The sequence below is a fragment of the Macrobrachium rosenbergii genome, chromosome 42 (assembly GCF_040412425.1).
Source record: "Macrobrachium rosenbergii isolate ZJJX-2024 chromosome 42, ASM4041242v1, whole genome shotgun sequence".
Classification (NCBI taxonomy): domain Eukaryota; kingdom Metazoa; phylum Arthropoda; class Malacostraca; order Decapoda; family Palaemonidae; genus Macrobrachium; species Macrobrachium rosenbergii.
Genome location: NC_089782.1, coordinates 43,564,566 through 43,590,017, shown reverse-complemented (window position 1 = coordinate 43,590,017; position 25,452 = coordinate 43,564,566). Strand labels below are relative to the sequence as shown.

The window sequence follows — 25,452 nt, the reverse complement described above, 5'->3', positions numbered from 1 at the left end:
CCCTTGCATAGCTCTTTGGTTTCTGCAACCCCTTGTATAGCTCTTTGGCCCCTTGTATAGTTCTTTGGTTTCTGCAACCCCTTGTATAGTTTCTTTGGTTTCTGCAACCCCTTGTATAGCTCTTTGCAACCCCTTGTATAGTTCTTTGGTTTCTGCAACACGTTGCATAGCTCTTTGGTTTCTTAACCCCTTGTATAGCTCTTTGGTTTCTGCAACCCCTTTTATAGCTCTTTGGTTTCTGCAACCCTTTGTATAGTTCCTTGTATAGTTCTTTGGTTTCTGCAGCCCCTTGTTCTTTGGTTTCTGCAACCCCTTGTATAGCTCTTTGGTTTCTGCAACCCCTTGTATAGCTCTTTGGTTTCTGCAACCCCTTGTATAGTTCTTTGGTTTCTGCAACCCCTTGTATAGTTCTTTGGTTTCTGCAACCCCTTGTATAGTTCTTTGGTTTCTGCAACCCCTTGCATAGCTCTTTGGTTTCTGCAACCCCTTGTATAGTTCTTTGGTTTCTGCAACCCCTTGTATAGTTCTTTGGTTTCTGCAACCCCTTGTATAGCTCTTTGGTTTCTGCAACCCCTTGTATAGTTCTTTGGTTTCTGCAACCCCTTGTATAGTTCTTTGGTTTCTGCAACCCCTTGTATAGCTGCCTTGGTAGTTCTTTGGTTCCTGCAACCCCTTGTATAGCTCTTTGGTTTCTGCAACCCCTTGTATAGCTCTTTGGTTTCTGCAACCCCTTGTATAGCTCTTTGGTTTCTGCAACCCCTTGTATAGCTCTTTGGTTTCTGCAACCCCTGTATAGCTCTTTGGTGTCTGCAACCCCTTGTATAGTTCTTTGGTTTCTGCAACCCCTTGTATAGTTCTTTGGTTTCTGCAACCCCTTGTATAGTTCTTTGGTTTCTGCAACCCTTGTATAGCTCTTTGGTTTCTGCAACCCCTTGTATAGTTCTTTGGTTTCTGCAACCCCTTGTATAGTTCTTTGGTTTCTGCAACCCCTTGTATAGTTCTTTGGTTTCTGCAACCCCTTGTATAGCTCTTTGGTTTCTGCAACCCCTTGTATAGTTCTTTGGTTTCTGCAACCCGTTGTATAGCTCCTTGGTATCTGCAACCCCTTTTATAGCTCCCTGCTCGGTTTCCCTTTATCTTTTGTTGACCCGTTGCCTTCTGTTGCTGATATATCTTTGTAAAACTGGTTGTTTAGTCCATCCATTTAAATCATTCAGACCTTTTTTGTAGCTTTTGGGTACATCATTTCTCCCTTGTTTAGTTCCTTCATGCACCCATAACCTCGTATATATCATCGGTTAATTCATCCATTTGTAAAGCTGATTGGTTGACCCTTTTCTTTGATTAAGTTATTGCTTCGTCTCTCTCGTAATATGACAACCTGGTTGTTCCATCCCTTTATATCGGTATTTGGTTCACCCGTTCCCCTGTGTTAGTTCCTTGGGTGACTTACCTTCCTATATATCACTCACTTCGTCCGATCACTAGCACAGATTCATGATTTACCCCTGTTCCTTCCTTGACTGGGCCACTCCCTTGTATAGCTTCTTGGTTTTCTGTTATCATACATAGCCCTCTGGTTCGTTCATTTTTATGTATTACTTCTTAGTTTTCCCGGCTCTTGGTAAACCTTCTTTTGTTCAGACTTGGCTGTCGAGGTGCATCAACTGCACTCAAATGTGAGACAGACGCGAGGCCTGGACTGCGACACTTTCAGATGTAAATCAACTTTATATGGCAGTCAAGTTGGATTTTTATTTGTGTTTGCGCGTGTGCGTATTCACTTTGGTGTTCAAACGTTCGTTATTAGGATAATATTTATATATATATATGTATGTATATATATATATATATATATATATATATATATATATATATATATATATATATGTATATATATATATATATGTGTGTGTGTGTGTGTGTGTGTGGGTATGTATGTATGTACATATAAATGTATGTAGCATGACGAGCATGTATTCAGCAAGTAAATGACTTGAGGCAGTCAGTCCCATTATTATTTTTTCAATGTATGTTTCTGTTCCTGGATGTTTGTTAGTGAGCACTGAGCAGGGTTCTTAAATAATTAATTAACTTGTGGGTAACTGTTAGTAAAACTTGGAGGGGGAGTAGGCAGAATTTCATGAAAGGACAATGTTTTGAATTACTTGTATTTACAGCGCGGTCGTGCATTTAACGGCATACAGTGTTGTAGAATATAAATTTGAGTCATAATTGATTTAACAAAGAAAAAATCTTAGCAAAGAGTTTTCTTCTTGTTCTTAAATTCCTGTTCAACCACCGATAAGCGGTGGCCCAGTAAGATGTGTTGTAAATGTCACCTTTTTTTTTTTTTATTTTTATTTTTTTTTTAGCTCACTTGTTAAACGTTTGCTAGCTTATTTCAGAACGCAGGCGTCCAGAACGTTGTTGGCCATGCAGACTTGTTATAGATTTTTTAACCGGTTTTCTCATTTGTTTCATAATAATGAACTGTGTCAGTGCCGAGATTTACTCGTTGATAGAATTATTTTATGAGTGTGTATTGTCTACTAGACAGATATTAATGGGTATTATATTTGGTTAGATACAGTAATCCACTATCTGGAAAGAAGAGAGATGATTATGAAAATTTTTATTGAAGATATTATAACCCCACAGGGAAAAAGTTGTTGTTTAACCAGACCCTGAGCTGATTATAGGGCTGGAAAGAAGATTAGACTTATTTTTACGTGGCTAAGAATTTTACTTAGCAACGGGACAACTTATTGTGGAAGAACCACATTATAACGAGAAATGAATTTGTCACCAGAAGTAACTTCATTAGACGGCCGGAGACTTAGCGAGTGCTAGCCCACAAATCGACTTGGCTAACGAGGAACTACCCGTTTTTTTTTTTATCGTTCTAAACAATAAGAAAGTTGAAAATTATCAGGGTGCACTGTGTGTCGTAAGAATAAGCACAAAAAGGGGAAAAACTCAAGATACACGAGGAGTATGTGGAGGATAAGTCGTGTCTGAGGTGGTTTTGTTGTGGAGGGAGAATGGGAGAACAAAGACTGTTAAGATTTAGAAATCGGTAGGTTAGCGAGTGGCCGAAATGGTAGAGAGTCTATGTGCATGCATTAAGGTCAAAATTCTTTGGATTCCAGTTTATGTGAACAGTTTAAATTGACAGTCAGATTATGATTTATCAATATACAAACTTTCGGCTCGCATTAGAACTGTTGAGATCTTTTCCAGTTTTGATGAATCTTTAAGCCAGAAGTCCAGTTAAGCCATTTTAGTGAGAAAACATTTCTCCCGTCTTACTAGCTAGAACTATAAGTCAAGATTGAAAAGATCAATGAAATGGAACAAGGTAACTGGTTCAAGGTAAACTTACTTTTTCGCCTCGAAAGCGTGGCGTTAATCGTGTACGTTATTCATTTCACCCCGTAATGAATAACGACAGCTGGCTGACTGTATTCCGGCTGGTGTGCGTAACACAGCCCTCGTCAATAACAAGCTCGATTAATGTGACGCCGTGTCTAGGGGATGGCGATACGCAGAGGAATCATTAATCATTGTTACCTTGTCTGGAAACTTATCATTATCGCATTATGTAGATTTTTTTTCCTTTGCAGTTTTTATGGTGGATTTTGCCTCTTAAAAGGTACCCGAATTTGATGGGTGTGTGTCACAAGTTAATTTGTAAGCTTGAAAGTATTCCAAGACAAGCAAGTGAAATAACTATGGTCAAGTTTCATTTATGTACTATAATATCACCAAAAGGAAGAATTTTTATGTATGACTGATATCATTGTGTATAGACATACTCTGAAGAGATTTAGTTTAAGCTGGTTAGCGCATTTTTTTTTTTTTTTTAGTAATTTAGTTCCTTATTTATTATCTGCTAAATATTTTAGGTGATAAGTTACAGCTACGGTTTTATTCGGGTTGGGACCGGGTGAAATATCAGTTGCCAAAATCAGTCTAGGGGGAAAATAAACAACAGAAACTTTGGATGGATAACAAGCTTCAGATTATGTTGGAAGTTGTGATTTTCTCTCGCATTTATTTCTCTGCCGTGCTACCCTCATGTTGATGCACACACAACACACACACACACACACACACACACACACACACACACATATATATATATATATATATATATATATATATATATATATATATATATATATGTATATGTATGTATGCATGTATGTATATATATCTATATGTATATATGATTGTATATATGTGTATAATATACAGTATATGTATATATATATATATATATATATATATATATATATATATATATATATATATATATATATATATAATATACAGTATATAAATATGTGTGTATGTATAATGTGTGTGGTGTGTGTGTGTATTTACGTATTAGGTGTACGGGGTCGATGGCCTTTGTTGTGCCGCCAGTGCACATAACTCCATAAGCAAATAAATTTTTATATGTTTAATATTTCTGACGTCATTGCACTGACTGTGACGCAGACGCGTCCACTTCTCGTCAAAGAATCAAAAGAAAAATGAATAACAAAAAGGAAAAGAATAATGGGAGATGATATCAAAACTGCAGTAGATGTGGATTTCAAAGCACTTGTTATTGGTGTTCCTTTTAATTTCGTCCAATAAAAAACAAAACACACCGCCGAGCGTGTGATTTTAGAAGACTGCCAACATGGAAGCGATTTACAGCCAGTGGATGTGGTGTTAAAATCCTTCGTCCAACTCCCGAGCTGTGCCGTGTTACCGAATGCATAACTCTTGAGTAACAAATACCGGAGATATCTCAAGTTGACTATGAATAAATCCAAGTGAAATAACATGCCATTAAAGCAGAATTACGCATCTGGCGAAATTCCAGCCACGTAAGATTTTGCAATGTCTCGTAACAGTGACTCTCCTTCTTAGAATGGTTTTCTTGCTCGGCTGAAATAGAGACAAAAGTCCTTTGATAATTTTTTTCTTCCGTGTTTATGTTTATTTTTAGTTGCCTTTTCCTATAAAGATATTACTTTTGGGGGGCATTGTGTAGAAGTAAATTGCTGCCTTTCATGACAATGACTACCGAAGGGAATTAGAATCCGTGAGAAGTATAGATTCAGAGAGAAGTAATAGACTCAGTGAATCGCTTCTTCCAGGAAGCGATGATGAGAAAGGTATCAGAATCTAATGACTTGGCTTATGTTTTACCAGAAGAGTCTCCGCATTGCATTTGTACGAATATTACATTTTTATCATTAGAGAAGACTTTGAGGTATTTTTTTCACATATAGGGATCAGATTCGAAGTCAATACTTAAATTTGAGTTTTAGCTTTATTTAGCTTTGTTTTTTTTTTTTTTACCAGTGTTAGGGTGAATTCGATTTTATTTTCTTTTGAGTATTTATATAATTTGGTTTTCTTTCTGGTTTTGATAAGGAAAGGAATGGAATATAGAATTTACGCCAAAGGTCAAGCTCTGGGACCTATGAGGTCATTCAGCGCTGAAAGAAAAATTGAGAGTCGAAAGGTTTGAAAGGTGTAACAGGAGGAAAACCTGGCAGTTGCACTATGAAACAATTGTTAGGAGAGGGTGGAAAATAAGACAGAAGGAAGAGAATAAGAATGGAGGTACAGTAAAAGGAATGAAAGGGGTTACAACTAGGGGCCGAAGGGACACTGCAAAGAACATTAAGTAATAGCCCCCTACGGTTTGGGATGACACTGAAGCTCAGAACGCTCAAGATTCAAACTAAGTTCTAATAGTAGTTGTGTTCATTTCATTTTTCGCTGCAGTGATTGAAATGTTTGCGCTCTATGTAGGCACATACACGCGCGCAGGCGCGCACATACATACATACATACATACATACTGTACATACATCCATATATTACCAGCCTAAGTATATGTTTTAATTTTTTTTTTAATTTATGAAGCAATAGAAGTTTAGTTCATTTTATTTCTTAATCATTTAATAAAGTAACTTTTTTCTCAAACCTTTCCATTTCATGTCATTCATAGAATCACAGTCTTTTATTTTTCGTCAACAAACTGAAAAAAATCTCCGTTTTTCCCGGACCTTTGCATTCCCTGCCGTTCATAAAACCACAAGATGAAATAAACATTAATTATTTATTTTTTTTAATTCTTCTATTTACCTTTTTTTTTGCATTTTTCTTTCCCTGTTAACTATAAAATAAACAGAAAATATTCGATTCCATCAAGAGACCTCTCGAGTATCCATACAGTACTCACCACGTAAGCGGAAAGATCCCTTATCCGATCTGGAAAACGAACGACTGTGGATAGTCTCAATTATTATCTTGCTTATGTACTCCTAATTGAAGGCTACGAGACGGACTCGTACTAAAAGAAACTACGCAGCAGTGCCATGTTCGTAAATCCATGAGAAGAGTGGGTTAACATCACGGCCAAAAGCGAGAGACCCCGAATCTATGTTAATTGTTTGTAAGCTTTGATATGTTGATATTTTCGAAAAGGTAGCTTACCTTAGGCCTATGTCCCCACAGATAGTCACTGAAGCATATGAGACGATGACGTTTTGCTTTCATTAATCATTAGCCATCTGAGGACTGACCATACCTAAAATGTTATTCACCTTGACAGACCCGGAGACCAGCAATATAACGAACATGGTACTGCCAGACATTCATTATTGACTACCTACCCAGGGCAGAAAATTTAAGCTATATTTTATGTAACAGCTATTATTTCCACTTTTAGGAAAAAAATATTCCTAATACCATCCATTGACCGTTACTTACTCTACATAAAAATCGTTGTACCCGTAAGAGAGAGAGAGAGAGAGAGAGAGAGAGAGAGAGAGAGAATCACGCAAACACGTCAAGTCCGCAAGAAATTGGAAAGAACTTGACATTCTTCGTGTGCTCTCGGTGAACTTTTTCATTACGAGTTTTCATAAATTCTCAGTCATTGACCCCTTTAGGTACTACGTCTAATATAAAGTGGGTTGTGCCACTCATGCGTCCCCTACATTGGGGTTACTTGGTCAGACCAAAGAGCGCACACTCATTGATTAAGTTACTACGGTTAGATTCAAGAGGGTGTGCTATAAAAAGTCTCATGGGTCTATTTTGCTTATGTTACCGCGCGTGTTGGTTTGTTTACGTTCTCCCGGAAGTGCATAAATCCTATTCAACCCTTTATCATTCAGATTTATCAGTTTATTAATTCTCTGCGTGGAACAGAAAAAAAGGAGAGGAAATTAACTAATGGATATTCAAACCTTCCGATTTGACAATCCACGCTTAAGAAAGGAAGGAACTTTTACAGTGGCGACTACATTCCGTACGAAATATTTCTAAGTATAGACGAGGCGTTTAGGGAAGACTAGAGACCAAGCGAATGAACGTCGTCTTCCGCGAATCGTTGCAGTTAGTTTCGCTCAGTGCAGCGGTCATTGCATAGCTTTGTTGGGTTGGAAATGCTCGACTCACGCATCGTTTAGAGGTATTGATTACGAGTTTGTTGGGCTTTTATTTTTCGCCTCCTTATTGTTTTCTTTGTTGTGGTCTCAGATTCATCGCTTGCTTTTTTCCTCTTTTCCATGAACATGTGCCCGGTTTCCCATCTTTCTTCCTTTCATTGGATTTTGTCTTTTATTCCTGAGTCTTTTTCCTACACGAATACTTTTAAATTAATTATGTCTTGTCTGCTTTATACATTTTATTATTAATTAATCCTTCAGCTTTATTTATAGTCGCCTTATTCTTTTCCATTTTCTTCGTCAAACGCTCTAATCCCAACGTTTTGCATCTTTACTACTCATAAATGTCAAAGCTAATTTTTATGGCTCCAGTGAAATTCAGTTTCATATTGGTTCTCTTTACGATACGCGTAATTACATCAGGTAATCTGAGGAGTAATTACATTTAATAATGGAAACGTAAGGGAAATATGGACTCGTAAAATAACGGGGCGAGCATCGAATGAAAATTAATATTAATAGTTAAAGAGTTTTAGGACGTGATTGCATTTGCGCTGAACCGAACAAGGGTAATTTTAATTGCCGTTACGTAAATTATCACTCGCATGGTCGATAAAACAAAGGGTGCCTAATTTCAGCTTATTTTGAGCTTACCTAGGGCTTATGTTTCAAGTTCGGTAGACGATGTTACTCCGGCGTGTTTGTAGATTAAGTAGCAAAAACAGAAGACGTACTACACGCGACTTGCCCATGCAAGGAAGGGTGATGTCACTCGATTGGTTCCCTTATTTCCATTTCTCTCTCTCTCTCTCTCTCTCTCTCTCTCTCTCTCTCTCTCTCTCTCTCTCTCTCTCTCTCTCTCTCTCTCTGGATTTAAAGACAGGCTTCTCCTTCTCCAACACACCCCATCGACATTTTTTCCTTCTTTGGTCAGATTTTACCATCGAACCGTTTCGCCTTTTCATAAGATTTTGCGTTTAATTTTCTTCTCTTTTGATTGTGGTGATTTTCGCACGCTGAAAATGTGTATTTCCTTTTTGCGTATATTGCATTTGTACCCTATCACAGTTTTTGGCTGAAGCTAACCGTTCATATTCTTTATATTACCATAATTCAATATCCAATATTTTAGGACGTTTAGTTTCTTCCAGATTTACCGAGGTGTCATGTCTTATGCTCGGATTATGCGTCTTTTGCAAGTCAGATCATTTTACTGCTTTTTTTATGTGCATCTTCTTCTACTTTCTCTCTCCCTTTTTTACTACATTTCTAAGTTTATTATTTCTTCTATTTTCACATTTTGTCATTCACTTCCATTTTTTTTACATCCATATTTTTCATTTTTCTGCAATAAATACTGAAATTTTATTTTGCACGTCGTCTTTTTCTCTTTGAATTTCCATTCATGTAATGTACGTACATCGCCAGATTTCTTACTTATTTTACGTTTATTTTTCTTCTTGCCCACATTCCAAACGTTGATTTAATCATGTCAATTCTACTGAGAATGAGAAACTCTCTTTTTTTCAACTTTTAATTAAAGCACGTCCTTCCTGTCGAGTGTAAGAAAGATTACACTCCTTTTTATTTCTTTTGTTTAACAAGTGTTGATTTAAGCATGTCAATAGTTCTGAAGGTATCAAGAAGTAATTCCCACTTTCAAGCTCCAAATGGAGTCGTAAACCGAATTACTAATGACAGACTAGTGTCATATACTGTGTTCTTTAGGAACTTTACCCTCCGTGTTTTATCTGAAATTCCTTTAATTTCTTTTGATGTCAAACAAGTTACTAGACAAATATTGTTTAGCTTTTTGTGGAGATTTATTTAATTTTTTTTTACCAAACTCGTTTAAAACTAACTTTAGTGTTTAGCCGTTTTTGAAAAATTATTATTATTATTATTATTATTATTATTATTATTATTATTATTATTATTATTATTATTATTAATTAAACAAAAATTAGTTTTCTTCTGAAGATGGAAAGAAAACCACACAAGATTCTTTATTATTACTTGTAAATATTTAAATTGTGAATCAACTTTCAGGTCCTAACTGTGACCCTTTTTCAAGAGATGTGAAGGTGGTCAGGTTTTAGAATGACCACCTTTCTCTTGAAAAAGGTCAACGAGATTCAATAAAGTATCATTCTCAGGAATCTTGTGGGTTTCTTTGTTATTAGGGATTAATTGATTTTATGTATTTTGTTATTATTATTATTATCATTAGTAAATTGTTCAAATAAATTTATTTTTAGAGTTTCTTAGGTCAACCCAATAAAGTATCTTTCTCCCTTTGAGAGGGGATTAATTGATTTATGTATTTTGTTAATTCTATACATAGACTAATAAATTAAGAGTCTTTTGGATTATTCTTTTATATTTTTTTTGGCCAAAGGTATTGTTAGATCAACTTCATTCTGCCGTTTTGAGACGAATTTTATTTCACCAGCCACTGTTTTAAACACATCGGTGTAAGCATTTTGAAACAAATTTATTTAGAGTAAATTCGCTTCTCCTTTTGTGATAAACCTGATAAGACACAAAGAAGAAATTACATTTGTTTTGAAATCGTTTTTATTATCGTTTGGTGCATAATGAACGCTGCTGAATGTATCTTACTCTGCTGACAGATGAACAGGCAGAAGCGAATGCTACGCAGGCATGACAAAAGTACGAGAGACATGAGTAAACTTCCAAATCATACGAATGTCTTTTTGCATCGCCTGCAGTTGTAACTAATTTCCTAGTCGATCTTTCCGCCCTGATAAGTAGGGGGAACTGTTGCGGATGTGCTCCTGTCACGCGCGAAATCTTGTCTCGCGATCTGCATAGCGCCGTTTCCTACTACTATTTTTCAGATAAACTTACTTAGTATTACTGTTATTACTCTACAATAGTGTCTCTCAGAATTCTTCCGGTGCGTTTTCAAGTATGAAATACTATTATTACTGTAGTGAAAGAGTCTCATCAAGAATGTAAGGGTTTATTATTAAATGATAAAATCTTGCGATGCGTAGAGACGAAAGTGAATAGTTGACGCAAGATGAATGGGCTCTGGACGATGATTTGAGCTGCCGGAGCGCCATTAAGATTTTTCAGTGTTTAAAATGGCAATCCCGTTGCCATTGGAAATCATTCTTGAATCTAGCTGCCGGAGTTACGTACCTTGTTTGTGTACTTTATTTTTTATTTTATTTTATTTTATTTGCCTCGTAATGCAGCTGACAAAAATTGTTTGCCCTATACGTTGTTATAACTACCAGATTACATTTGATAATAGGCAATAATATCTCTCTCTCTCTCTCTCTCTCTCTCTCTCTCTCTCTCTCTCTCTCTCTCTCTCTGACACTCACACAAACACACATGCACACACACACCAACTAAATGTCAGTCTGTCTTTGTGACCATTTCTCGTCCAGAGAGAGAGAGAGAGAATTACTCTTTCTTCCTACATCGCGATAGGCAAGCATGACACAGCGGATCTGCTGTTAGTGTGAAACCTTGCTTTTCGTTTTCCAAAAATATTATCACTTCCGTTCTCAGTATCGAAGTCGCTAATCGATTGTGCTCTTTACCTGTTAGTTGCAAGGTTTAGGGTTAAGGTTATTGTCGATTCACAGGTTTCACGAATCGGGTCCACGTCATGGCCTACTAAACTCCGAGTATTTTTATGTTGACTTTGTTTTCTGTTGGTATTTTAAGTATTTTTATGCCGACTTTTACCTTAACTTCTTTTGCCCTTTTTCATTCTAAATTTCCTATCCTTTCAGGCTAATTTTCATATTTATTCATTATGACATCATAAAATTATCGCACTGACTTTTATACTCTTCCATATTGACTTTAATGCCTTTTCGTATTGACCTAATGTCCACCTGTGTTGACTTTCATGTCCTGTAATGTAAATTCATACTCTTTCAAATGGTTTATCAACAAAGCTGTCGCCTTTTCTTTGCAGACTAATATAGAGCTTCCTGCCCAAGCGTTCTATTGTCTAGATCTCTGCTGCAAACTGTTTTTTGCCCCTTGATCCATGTTACCGAATAGTTTTTGTTTGTAAACCTTACAAACAAAAAAAATTCCTATGCAGCTCGCTCTAAGTGGTAACTAAACATTCCAGTAGTCAAACTGACTTTTAAAAGTACGACGAAGTAAAGGAAAAATGAGTTATAAAAACTCATATTCCGGTGGGGATAGAATGCTTGCATAGTACTCATCTGACTGTCAAGATATCAACCGTTTTTGTCAGACTTGACGCAGACGTGATATCGATCCGAAGACGAGCTCGGATGTAATCACGAAAATACTCCTCTTTTTTATATATTTATATTTTTTTCGTTGGCCATCCCATGCATCTCTTCGACGCACGAAAGAATCCCTTTGTTATTCTGCATGCAATTGCAATAATGGGCAACATGCATTCCGGTCTCTTTGTAATGAATAACCGCTGGCGGTCGAAAAGAATAAGATTGGATGCGACCTTTGTCTAGACTTTATTCGAATGCGTCCCTCTGCCTCTTTCATTCTATCTCTTACCTTTTATGTCCATTTACATTTGAATCACTCTCTCTCTCTCTCTCTCTCTCTCTCTCTCTCTCTCTCTCTCTCTCTCTATAATATATATATATATATATATATATATATATATATATATATATATATATATATATATATATATATATATATATATATATATATATAATTTTATATATACATATATATATATATAAAATATATATATATAATATATATATATATATATATATATATATATATATATATATATATATATATATTAGTGATCAGTATATGATTACGATGTACAGAAACATATCCTGTCGTGTCTGCAAGCTCTGAATGTTTTTGTTTATTCCTAATACAGTAGTAAGTTTAATTCCTAAGATGATGGAAGTGTGATGGTCATACAACGCACAATCTTTTTCACTCGATCCGCGTTTCTAGAGAAAGGTTTTCTCTTATTTGTTTCAGATAGAGAGAGAGAGAGAGAGAGAGAGAGAGAGAGAGAGAGAGAGAGAGAGAGAGAGAGAGAGAGTGCTAGTTGTATTGTTCGTAGGTAAAGTAAGTTCATTCGATTTGAATATTTAGTTTATTTTATATAGCATCTGTAGAGACAAAAGCTGATTGTAAAAATTACGTACAAATATAAAGAAAAATACGTATAAAAACCCTAGTTTGTTGTATGATGATTTAGGACATGAATAGAACTGAAATTATATATGTACAGTATATATATATATATATATATATATATATATATATATATATATATATATATATATATATATATATATATATATATATAATTTAAATTTCTGACTCATCAGGATCGAATCCCGGTGTCTCAGATGAAAGGCCAGGGTTATTTATATATATATATATATATATATATATATATATATATATATATATATATATATATATATATATATATATATATATATATATATATATATATATATATATATATATATATATATATATATAGATATATATATATATAGATAGAGAGAGAGAGAGAGAGAGAGATGTCCGTGTAAAATTGTTGTCTTAAGAGTAAATTGAATTCTCTCTCTTTCTCACACACACACACACACACACACACACACACACACACACAATGTCATGTTTCTAGGTATCCTCTCTCTCTCTCTCATGCCTCTCTTAATACCTGGTAATCACAATTTTCAGATCGTAAATTCTGTTTATATCGTAAAAATGGTGCGTGTCCAGACTGGCTCTGCAGTTTTGTTTATTTATTAGAAGTTTTCGATTCTCCTCACGTCACGGAAGTTGGCCGTCGACGATTAGAGGTCATCACGGTTCGCGTCGTCTCCGGTTTTGTTTGTTTCTCTACTTTCAGTTTGGTTTATTTTAGTGGTGTGTGAAATTTGAGCTATTACTGCAGATCATGGTCATCTTTGCTGAATGACATCGTTTTGTCCATTAACTTGATGGTCATTCCGATTTTCTTTTTATTTTTATTCCCAAGGCATTTCTTTATGGCGTTCATATCTGTTATATAAACTAACATTTTTTTTCCATTACTTTATCCATCGATATTTTCTGTGTTTTTTTACAATGTTTTTTGTCCATTAACATTTTCTCGTCTTTTTCAGAACTCAGTCCATCAATATTTCACCTTGTTCACCAATTTATCCCTTAATATTTAATCCGTCTTTTTTAAACCAATGGCCGTGAATATTAGCTCGTATTTCTTAATACCTGGTAAGGGATAAGATAGCCTATCGCCTGCAGAACGCTTCTCCCGACTCAGTGTAGTCTGTACAAAATATTCTTTGCAACTTCACTTTTGTTCCTGTTCTTTTACTTTCTGCCTTTCTGTTTTCATTCGTGCTCATGACCCCTTCTTACTTAGCAGTTGTCCATCTTCTCCATCTCTCGACTTATTTCAGTTTTCATCTCACATTCAAGAACATATCCGACAGGTCGTGTAAATAACTACAATAACATGAATAAAAAGAGGAAAACAATATTTGCCAATTTTATTTGGAAACAACTTCAGATTTTACATCAGATGATTTATGCCTATACTCCTTCTAGTAGTTACTCTGGGGCTGTGAAGGATTGTATTAGCCTAAATACTTATCATTCCTGTGTGTTCTAAGAAAAGTACCTAAAAGTTATATACTGTAGTAGAGTATCTTTGTACATAAATAGAGTTTGATATTATGTCCCCTTTGGATTTTGTATAAATAAAATGACCTCGTAGCTAAATGTATATGTCTTAATCTAGTATTCTAAAAATTAGATATGAAACTAGCGTAGAATGCCCGTACATTAAATAGATGCTGATATTACGAGAATTTCTTATGGCATTAAATGTTTGTAGCGAGTACTTGCATTTCATAAAAGTAGAATGTAGAGTATCAATGAAGTATAAATAAAGTTCATTGTTACGAGTAGATGTTGACATTTAAGAGTAGTCAGTTCATTGTTACGAGTATATGTTGACATTTTAAGAGTAGTCAGTTCATTGTTACGAGTATATGTTGACATTTTAAGAGTAGTCAGTTCATTGTTAAGGTATATGTTGACATTTTAAGAGTGGTCAGTTCATTGTTACGAGTATATGTTGACATTTTAAGAGTAAGTCAGTTCATTGTTACGAGTAGATGTTGACATTTTAAGAGTAATCAGTTCACTGTTACAAGTATATGTTGACATTTCAAGAGTAGTCAGTTCATTGTTAAGAGTATATGTTGACATTTTAAGTGTAGTCAGTTCATTGTTGCGAGTATATGTTGACATTTTAAGAGTAGTCACGTTTCAGTACATTTCTAAAGCTGTTTAGGAACCATAAACGGCTGCATTTATTACGTCATTGTGTTGATGGTCTCAAGCCAGTGGGTGGTTATGTAATATGCTGCTTTTGGTATTAGCTTACTGTATATGAGGGCTGTGGACTTGCTTTAATTGCTTTAACTATCATGTGTCAAAGAAGCTATATTTTTTAACAGTAAGTTTCATTAAGTCATTTAGTCTTTTGATATATTCTTTTCTATTAGAATATATATATATATATATATATATATATATATATATATATATATATACATACATATATATATTTATGTATATATATATATATATATATATATATATATATATATATATATATATTATAAATATATGTAATCTTTATTATATATTGTAGCCTGCATGGAACATATTTTTCGAAATAATTCATTTAATATATCAGTTTTCTTGGAAATTTCTCCCGAAACATATTACCAAGACAATTTTTTGTTTTGGTAAAGTTTCGGTGTTTCTATTGAATAATTTGAATTATCGATACAGGCTCTCTTTGTTTTCGAATAAACTGACGGTAATGTCTTGTCATTACCGCTTGTTGCATTGAAGCCTAAGGTCAATTAGGGCATTAGGTTGCCTACCCCAGAGGCCTCTCCTTCGTACGTAGCAGTTTAACAACAGAATGAACTGAAGAGGCAGCCGATGGAACAAGTAGACAAAAATTCGACTTTGGTTATGCCTTTTTTGGCAGGACAATTACAGTACTGTTCAAGATATGGAATCTGGGACTGAATAGCGAAACGTAGTCTTATTTTTTTGTAATATTTTTACATTCATATGGAATAATTTATTTGATTTTAATTTTACCGCCGTTTAGCATGTTTCATTTGATTTTGTGGTATTTTATTTAATTTTTTTTTGCTGTCATATGTCATAATTCAGTCATCTAGAATTCTATAACTCCCAAATAAGGCCAGTTTGTTCCCCTCCGGTGTTATCAAGCTTACCTTCCGGCAGGTGAAGCCCCATTTGATTTTGTGGTAATTTTTTTCTTCAGTTATCTAGTATTCTATAAGACCATTTTTTTAGAATAACTTAACCTGGTATTATTCCCAAATAAGGCCAGTTTGTTCCCCTCCAATGTTATCAAGCTTACCTTCTGACAGGTGAAGCCCCATTTGATTTTGTGGTATTTTATTTATTTATATGCTGCCATATGTTATAATAATTCAGTTATCTAGTATTCTCTAAGTCCATTATTTTAGAATAACTTAAACTGGCATTACTCCCAAATAAGGCCAGTTTGTTCCCCTCCGGTGTTATCAAACTTGCCTTTCGGCAGGTGAAGCCCGTCTGAAGGCCCTCGAAGCGAAGAAGCAAGCCAGCCTAGACGATGGCGGCAGCGCCGAGGGGCTCAGACGCGACGTGGACATCCTCTCCATGGATGGCCCCCTCGGAGGTCCTCTGGCCTCCCTGCAGGAGGGCGTTATCAGTGGGTTCCAGGTAAGGTGTGAGGGAGTACTGATATGTCTGTTCATCGTAACACTTAGAGAAAGACCTTGTACTGGCATAGGTTAAGTTTAGCTTTATGGAATTTAGAATAGAATAGTATAAAGGATTTAGGCCAAAGGCCAAGCGCTAGGACCTGTGAGGTCATTCAGCGCTGAAACGGAAATTGACAGTACAAGGTTTGAAAGGTGTAACAGGAGGAAAACCTCGTAGTTGGACTGTGAAACAACTGTGGGGAGAGGGTGGAAAGTAAGATGGAAGAAAGAGAATATGAACAGAGGTACAGCAAAAGGAATGAAAGGGGTTGCAGCTAGGGGTCGAAAGGACGCTGCAAACACCCTTAAGTTATGCCTACAGTGCACCGAATGATGTTCACTGACGGCACCTGACTCACTTGTGGGGATAATAACACTTAAGAGCAAGACCTTGTACTGGCCGAAGTTTAGTTAAGCTTTACGAAATTTAGGCCGTCATGCCAAGCACTGAGGTACTTTCGGGTCATTCAGCGCTTAAAACGGTGAAAAGAGGGAGTTAGCGTGGTTGGACACCAAGATAAAGAGGTCCAGAAAATAAATGAGATGCGGTACAATGATCTAAAGGTGGAACCCACGATTGCACTGAGAAGTGATAGTCATAAAGGTTGTACAGCAAGATTGAAGAAAAGAAGCAAGAATCGAGGTAAAGTAAAATTAAAAGGCTAAATTGCAGGTGCAGCCAAGGGCCGAAGAAACGTTGCAAATATTGTTATAGTAATACCTACAGTGCACACTTGGGGTGCACCGACGGCACTATCCATCTACGATTCTGCTAGGATGCTGGCATAAGGAAGGGTTCAGATGAAATTGTCGTCGATTTACTAGTTTGACACAAGTATCATATTTTTTCTTTGTTAACCAATTTCTTGATACGAGTTGAAGAAATTAACTTTCCTGTAATTTCTCCCATACTGTCTATCCCTTTTCTAACTTAACCTTTGCCTTAAACAAATGTCAGCAGAGAATATATGAAGATTTGCCACTACATTTACCTTTATTTTATTTGGTCTTAACTAAAACCCAATCCTAATCCCTACCTTCCATAACATTAACCTGTACCACCTTTGCCCTGACAAAAGATCAACTCTGAAGATGTTGATGATACTTCCGAGAACCCACTTGGTGCCTCCCGTGACCACCTGACCTTGACCTACGAGCTAGAAGTAGACGAGACGGGTAGCAGGATAAAAGAAATCGGCAGGGTGCCTGGAGACGGGAAAGGTGCTTGGGAATCCGAGGTAGAAGACGGGGGAAGTCCTGGCGGCTTGCGGGCCGACGCTGACGGCGAGGACACGGCAGTCACCGACGACAGCGACGGTGCTCGCAGAAGGAAAAAGGGCGTGAAGCACAGTCGAGGGAAGTCTCAGGACCGGGCGACGCAAGGTGAGGCACGGCAGCGTTTCTTGTTTGAACTGTCAAGATTTGAGTTGTTTATCTAGACTACACTTTAGTGCAGAGGCGTTATTGCTAGACTCCCTGCATAGTCGTTCATGTTATATAAAATTTAGGCAAGGGCCGGGAACTACGAGGTCATTCAACGCTGAAAGGGATATTGAGAGTAAAAAGGCTTTAAAGGTATAACAGGAGGAAAACCTCGCAGTTGCACTATGAAACAGTTTTAATGGAAGAGGTTATGAAGAGAAGCATTGTAAAAGGAATGAGAGGGGTTGAAGCTAGGGACCGGAAGGCCGGTGCAAAGAACCTTAAGCAATGCCAACAGTGCACCACGTGAGGTGCACTCACCGCACTACCTGCGTACGGGGCATTGGCGTCAATATCCGGACTAATTGATAAGTCAGCATTTAGATATTTTTTCATAGTATAAACCTTTTACCAATTCGTCCCTAGGGTCAAACATAGAGCATAATGAAAAGGTGAGATCAACATCAAGATGTTGCAAAAATAGTGTTCTTGTTTCCTTTGCAAAATGAAAATATTTACAAATGTGCCCATTTTATAAACCCAGTGATAGGTCTCAATTAGTGGAATGTGAAAAAGATTTTACCTATTCTGTGGAGGTCGAGTGTGATCACAATGGACGTGTGAAGGAACGTAGTTAATAAATCAAATGAAGTACGTGCGCGGGCGTGTGTGTAAATATGAAAACGGTAACTTGAAACCCGTTCCCTTCCATGAGGTCAGAAGAATGGAATGGAATACAGAATCTAGGCTATAGGCCCAACGCTGGGGCCTATGAGGTTATTCAGCGCTGAAACGGAAATTGAAAGCAAAAAGCCAGCTTGAGAGCTATAACAGGAGGAAAACCTTGCATTTGCACTAAGATTCAATTATTAGAGAGGGTGGAGAGTAAGACGGAAGAAAGAGAATGTGAACGGAGGTACAGTAAGAGGAATGAAAGGGGTTGCAGCTAGGGGCCGAAGGGACCGAAGGGACCATGCAAAGAACGTTTAAGTAACACCTACGGTGCATGAGGTGCACTGACGGCACTACCTCGCTTCGGGGGAAAAGGGAACCTAAAACCCGTCCGTTCCACGCGATCAAAATAGTAATGTTTAATGCCATTACACGTTGTACAATAGGGAGTGGGTGGTGGAATGTAAAACATTCATGTGTGATTGCAATTACAAGATCACACTTGGTTATAAGCGACAGCTTTAATTGCAGGCGAACGTAGGGTAACTTGAGCAAGTTTTTGTATGCTTTTGAGCTTCAGTTTTTTTTATCGTTAATGCAACGAAAGAAAATTAATTTCTTTTAACGTCCTTAGTACCCATTTTTTCTGTAATTTCTCTTCCACTAGATACTTAATTAAAAATAAGGGAACCAATATGTTTTGTACAATAAACTTACATTTTGAAGAATTTCTTTAGGATCACAGAAATGTATTGAAGCTGCATCATAGTTTTCCTTACCTTTCCATTTCCCAAAATATGTGATGCTTTTAATATTAATGGACACTGTTAATAACTTTTGATTTTAAACTCGTGTTTTTTGTCTTTTCTGAAACACAGTGTGCTAATAGAAGTATCTTCATTTCTTGACTGAATATATATTGACAGTCTCCAATAATCTGAGGTTCTACTTTGAAGAGATACCTCTTTACTGTATTCATTAGTGTTCTGGACTCTTTAGTCATCTGTTGCAATGCAAGATAACAGAATCAGTCATTCATTTCGTCTCCTGACTGCTATTTTGTTGAAGTGTACGAGTAAACCACATCGCTTCATTTAAAATACCTCAGTAGACTTCAGGTGTCAACTACAGTTCCTAATATTAGCTACAGAGATAAAGAACGAATAAGAATGCGTAAAATAGAACGATATAAGAATAGGTAAAGTATGATTACTGCATTAGAAAAAATTAAAACACGCCATGTGAGGTTAATTAAAGAAAGAAAATACTGTATTTGCACAACTTAAAAGAGCTCATTTACGAAAACGTAAAATCAGCTCTGAAGTATTTTCCTACATTAACTTGATTCACCTTGTGTATTTAATTTTTCTCCACTAATCATGTTTTACGTATTATTTCGTTCTTTATCTCTAAAGGTAATTGTTACAATAACAAACTCGCTGAATCTTCTCTCAGTTCTGAAGGATATTTTTGGTCTTAAGAGAAAAGATTTGCGGAATACAATGTATTCATCACTAACTACGTTAAGTTAAAAAAAAAAAATACTTGTTTTTCTGTTATCGCATATTAAGTTTTCTATCCTGACATTGCAGTATAATGTAAAATGTAAACACTTGTCTCAAACAATGCTTGGACATTCAGAACAACAACAATAACATCAACAGCAAGGAAAAACAATGATGATAATAATACTGTACCGTTATCATGGTCGACACTTTGCAGATAAGATATCAAGTCGTTTAGCACAAGTTCTCAAGGAGAAGGCGGAAGCGGAGGAGATGAGACAAAAGCTCTTCAACCAGGCCAAAGATCTTCACGAGGAGATTCTTAGAGTGAAAGAGAAGGTGAGGAAATTTTACAAGGTTTTACAAATACAGTAAAAGTGTGGAAGAGAAAAGTGGGTAGAGTATGGTTAAGTCCTCGTGAGGTAAAATGGGGTTAAATATGGTTGAAGGCCAAACATTTCTTATCAACTCTGTAATGGCAGTTCCTTGGGCCAGAGCTCTGCAATCAAGATTTTTTACAGTATAGTCATTAACAGATAAGATATACATTTTCAGCGAACTAAATGTGTTAACAATACGTTTATATTAAAAATATTGCCTTTTCTTATACTGTACTTTCATTTTAATTGACTAAAAGAAAATGTTCGCTTCATTATGTTCAATGACATTAATTTTTTTTATACTTTTCTTGCAGTTCCATGTTCTGATGAAATGTTTCACATCTTTATGTTCGATTAATCTGTTTTGTTTTCCCTTCTGACAGCGGCGTGAGAAATGGTGGAAACAATACAACGACTCCCGCAAAATAGGCACTCAACTAGAAGAGCGCCAGTCAGCCTACAGAAACGAACTGGATTCTTTGCATAGGAAGATTATCGGCTCCATTATCAGGAGGCAGCCTTTAGTCACGGGTGTCAGGGATGAACCCTCACGAAAGGCAAGTCGTTTTCAAGCTGTTGCAGCTTTTTTTTTTTATTATTGTTTTGCCTTCATAATATGATAGTTATATTTAATTATTCATTCTATAAAAATGTTTTCCAACATATCCACACTCACTCACTCTGTTGGCCCTCAGTTTTCATTTTGACCTATTACCACTTGAACCTAACCAGTCCAGGTCATTCGTCTTTATGCCATCCCACTCCAGGAATCATTGGGAGCTTCAATTTCCAGTGCATACAGGCTCCTCAAACGACTCCATTGTCTTGGTCCAACCACTGGATTGTGTCCTCCTACTTTACGGGTAGAATTTTTAAATCCTTAGCTAGATGCTGGTTTACCTCTTTGCTGCATCAGATGAGATTTCAGTACAGAAAACTACGAACAAGTATTACTTGAAGTGTTGACAAGTAGTTTTTTATTTCATCATGAGTGAACTGAAAGATGAAGATGGGTGGAAAAGAAAAAGCTGGAGAACATTAAAATAAATTGGATATGAGTCAGTACATTTAATCTATAATGCATATTAGCATATTCAGTAAATAAACTTTCAAACATTTAATCTTTATTTGCATATCTGCATATTCAAGTTTGTAGAGCATTTGTTCAAAGTTAACTACAGTATCAAAATCTTTAATGATGAAAAAAAAATTTTGATACTGTTTTTTTATCAATACCCAGCTCCTCAGTCTTATATACGAGTATACTGTAGATGGGTCTCATAATGCCATGCTTGACAAAAGTACTGAAAAGCCCAACTTGTGCTACGTTCCAGATTATATTCACTGTTTAATCGGATTCTGTTGAGAAACGTTTCATTTCACTACATGTATTTGTTTTCTTTATTACACACAGTTCCTAATAGCTACATATTTTTCAGGCCAACTACAAAATCTCTATCATACGACTTAGACATGAAGTTGAAGATTTGAGAAGAAGAGTTGAAGCCATGGACATTAAGGTAGAAACGGAAGTCCGGGTAAGTGCACTATGCTGCTTTTCAAATTAGATGCTATAAGGTACAGTATTATGGACCGTAGCTTAGGTAGTGGAACTCTTACAAACGTCTTATGACATCATAGTGAAAAATCAATAAATGACAGTTAGTGGAAAGGTAGTGTGAAATGTGATATGTACAGCAGTTTAAAATAAAAAAAATAACATATTACTACCGTAGAAGACTGTTACAATTAAGTATAACATGTAAAAGACAAATTCTGAATAATTCTTGAGAGAGAGAGAGAGAGAGAGAGAGAGAGAGAGAGAGAGAGAGAGAGAGAGAGAGAGAGAGGGGGACCAGTGATATTTTTTAAAAACCAGAGAGATTCCAGAAAATATTCAACCGAGAACCCCAATAAAGCATCTGAAATTCAGCGTGAATGCTGTTTATAAACAAGAAAAACTTTTCCAGAGGATCCAAACATCAATGGAGATCCGTCATAAAAAAAAAATCTATGGCTGTCAACATCACTCATAGACAAATATGTTGGATAATGATTCTTTAAAGGCTAGTGTCACTTTATATAATTTTATGCAGCAATAACCTATAAATTCAGCTAATACCATATTGATTATCAGTTTAGATAAATGTATTACAGGCTTATTCCTTTACTGAGAGTTACCTTTTAATTTTATATACTGCAGTAGATGATTAAACCTTGGATAAGCAATTAACCATTTTAAATTTTGTGAATTACCTTCTAAAAGTTGTACTAAAACAAAAAAAAGTACTTAACTTTCATTTTACAAGTTTACAATTTTATACACATTCTTTAACTTTCATTTTACAAGTTTACAATGTAATAGACACATTCTTTAATTATGGTACAGCTATTCATGAAGAGTATCTTCTTCATGACAACCAACCTCATCTTAGCCCTTAAACCTTTAAATTCTTCATGGATTAATGAAATGTCAATTTTAATCCATAATTCTGGATCTAGGTGACTTTTCAACATGTCAGTCTGGATCCATCTGACATTCTAATCTGCAATTCTAGATCAAGGTGGCATTCTAATTTTTTTTATTAGAATGTAATGAATAACTCTGGATCTAGCTAACAACCACTTACATCAAAAGTTTATGAGCCAATAGTACGTTGTCCGTTTGTTATTCTTCTTCATTATACGTATATTATTTAGCAGTTTTCTAACACCAATCATTTTCTAAAAAAATAATGCAGGTAGAATTGAAGGAGAAATTACGGTAGGTAATATTTTGAGGGCAAATGTCCTCTTTTTTTTTTTTATCTCAAAAGGTTTCAACTTTTTATAGGGTGCACCCATAAGTAGTGTAGATGGTGAAGATTAGTGTTCACAACAACAACAAAATTCAGAAAATAGGAACACTTTCTAAAAACGGTGAAGATATAACTGTTATTGCTTTCAAGTTGCCTTTATTGACACACTGATAGTATTGTACACAGAACCCAAAATAATTAGGCTAGTAGGAAAGACTACCCTCTAACCTACTTCTCACGGAAGGATTAAAGGAAAATTACAGTTTATACAGTTTGCAAAAGAAATGACATTATTCCTTTCCATATTTGCATGAACAAATTAACAATGCTTAAACTAAACAGTTTACCATAACTACAGATTATTGTTGTTTAGGCTGAACAATATTTCCTACCACCTGAATCTCAATAACTGACTAAAAATTATCCATCTTCAGTAACCAAAAGCATATTAGATATTATGAGTTGTTCCACTTCAGATGGTGGAAACATGCAGTCACTAAACTAGTGTAAACTGCTTGCAAACAAAATTACTGTACATTATTTCATTTTATAATTGCATGAATGCAAAAAAGAACATGCTTCAAATAAAGAACCAGACTACCATAACTACGGATTATTTTTATTTAGGCTAAACAAATCTTTCCAACCTGAATATCAATAAATGACTAAGATTTCATATTAGATATTATGAGCTGTTCAACTTCAGATGGTGGAAACATGCAGTCATTAAATTTCACATTTCCTTACAAATGAAATGATGATCTCTTGAACTAGTTGCTCATCCTCTTCTCAATAATATCATCAAACATTCCATGTAAAATTAGCAGAATATCCTTTCAGAGTACATAAAAATAAGTGTTATTTCACATAACTTGAAAAATAGTGATGAGTAAACAAAGGCCTGTAATTGTACATACTATGTTTGTATTATGATTAACTTAATTATTAAAATACTGTATATTTCTTTCAGCTGCGGAGCCAAGCAGAGAGAGAGCTCAAGACACTGAGACAGGAAGTCAGCAGAAAGAAAGCAAACATGGCCCTCTCACAGACTAGGGCATCTCTCCTGCGCACTGCCACAAACTTCCCAACAGACCTCCTTGTTCGGATGTAGCTTAAGAGACCAGAAATGAATCCATAAATGGTGCTCTCTGGCTTCTATGCAGAAGCTATTAACCCCTAACTTCCTTGCATTGAGTTGTTGAGGAAGAAGTTTGTACTTTTGTTTTAATATAAGACATAAAGTGCGAAACTGTTCATATGGGCCATAACAATAACAGGCTTCCTTTGAGTCCCTGAGGGAAGAGTCTGAAAACTGGTATTGAAACCAGTTCATAAGTATTGCACTGAAAGTATTAAAAACAAGGCAAAACAATCAATACATTTACAAAAGTAGGGATTACCATTGTTGGACAGATGAGAAAGTATTAATCTGATAATGTTTTTAAACAAAAATGAGGCAATTCAAAGCTCATGGTAATTAGAAATGGATAATTCCATGGTGTTGATCATAATGAAAAAGGAAGAGTGCAAAATTATATTGGAAATCTTAGAACCTCTTGGTGCCTTACATAAAGAACTGTAGCTAGATAGAATATCTTCGTGTATGTATAGTTTCAATGACATTTAATGCATTACTAGCCCTGTATAAGCAGACAATTTTTCCAAGCAACTGTACAGTACTGATGGTTATCATGTTGCAGTGTCTACTTCAGCTTCTGGAGGAAAGTACAGTAATATGGGAAATATGGGAGGGCTGTACAGTTTAATTTGTATGTTATGATACTCATATTTCAATTTGTTCTTTGCATAATTTTTCACCCTATGGGTAACCAAGCTGGAATTCACCTATGTACATATCATTATTTTGTTGCAATGAACTTTATGTGGAAAGAAAACATAAGGATATTTGAGATTGTTTACGTATTATCATATAACTGTAAAATACAACCTTGTGTACATACTATAGGAATTAAATATACTGCATTGTAAAAAATAGCCATATGTACAGAGAGGAGTATAATTAAAAATACATATCAGATATACTTAAAAACTGTACTTAAGATTTTGAAAATATTGTGCTAATGGAACACATTTGTCCAGTGACGATATTTGTTAATAAAATTATATTCAAAATATTCAGAATAAAACATGTAAACTTTCTTATGTAAGAGTATCAGTTTAACACAACTGAAGTTGACCTGTTCATACTCAGGTGAACACCATTAAGTGCAAAACACTAATGGCATAATGTCAGTGGGATAAGAAACCTAATCCCAATATTCAATGGCTCTTCCCCTTGTCAGTGCCAGTATCATATAAAAGAGGAGGGAAAAATAAAAGGGTTATATGACTGCTTTTAAACCAAG

At 35.6% G+C, this 25,452-nt stretch overlaps 1 protein-coding gene across 3 annotated transcripts in view; it reads left to right on the top strand.

Moving 5' to 3' along the window:
- Positions 1-25,245, top strand: part of LOC136828360 (zinc finger CCCH domain-containing protein 13-like) — a 110,075-nt gene extending 84,830 nt beyond the window's left edge. For all 3 annotated transcript variants that reach the window (XM_067086307.1, XM_067086306.1, XM_067086305.1), the window contains 6 exons: positions 16,105-16,265; positions 17,386-17,689; positions 20,123-20,244; positions 20,669-20,842; positions 21,725-21,823; positions 24,054-25,245. In XM_067086307.1, coding sequence (XP_066942408.1) covers positions 16,105-16,265; positions 17,386-17,689; positions 20,123-20,244; positions 20,669-20,842; positions 21,725-21,823; positions 24,054-24,197 — 1,004 coding nt within the window. In that variant the 3' untranslated portion in view covers positions 24,198-25,245. The remainder of the gene's footprint in view (positions 1-16,104; positions 16,266-17,385; positions 17,690-20,122; positions 20,245-20,668; positions 20,843-21,724; positions 21,824-24,053) is intronic.
- Positions 25,246-25,452: the final 207 nt, after the last annotated feature.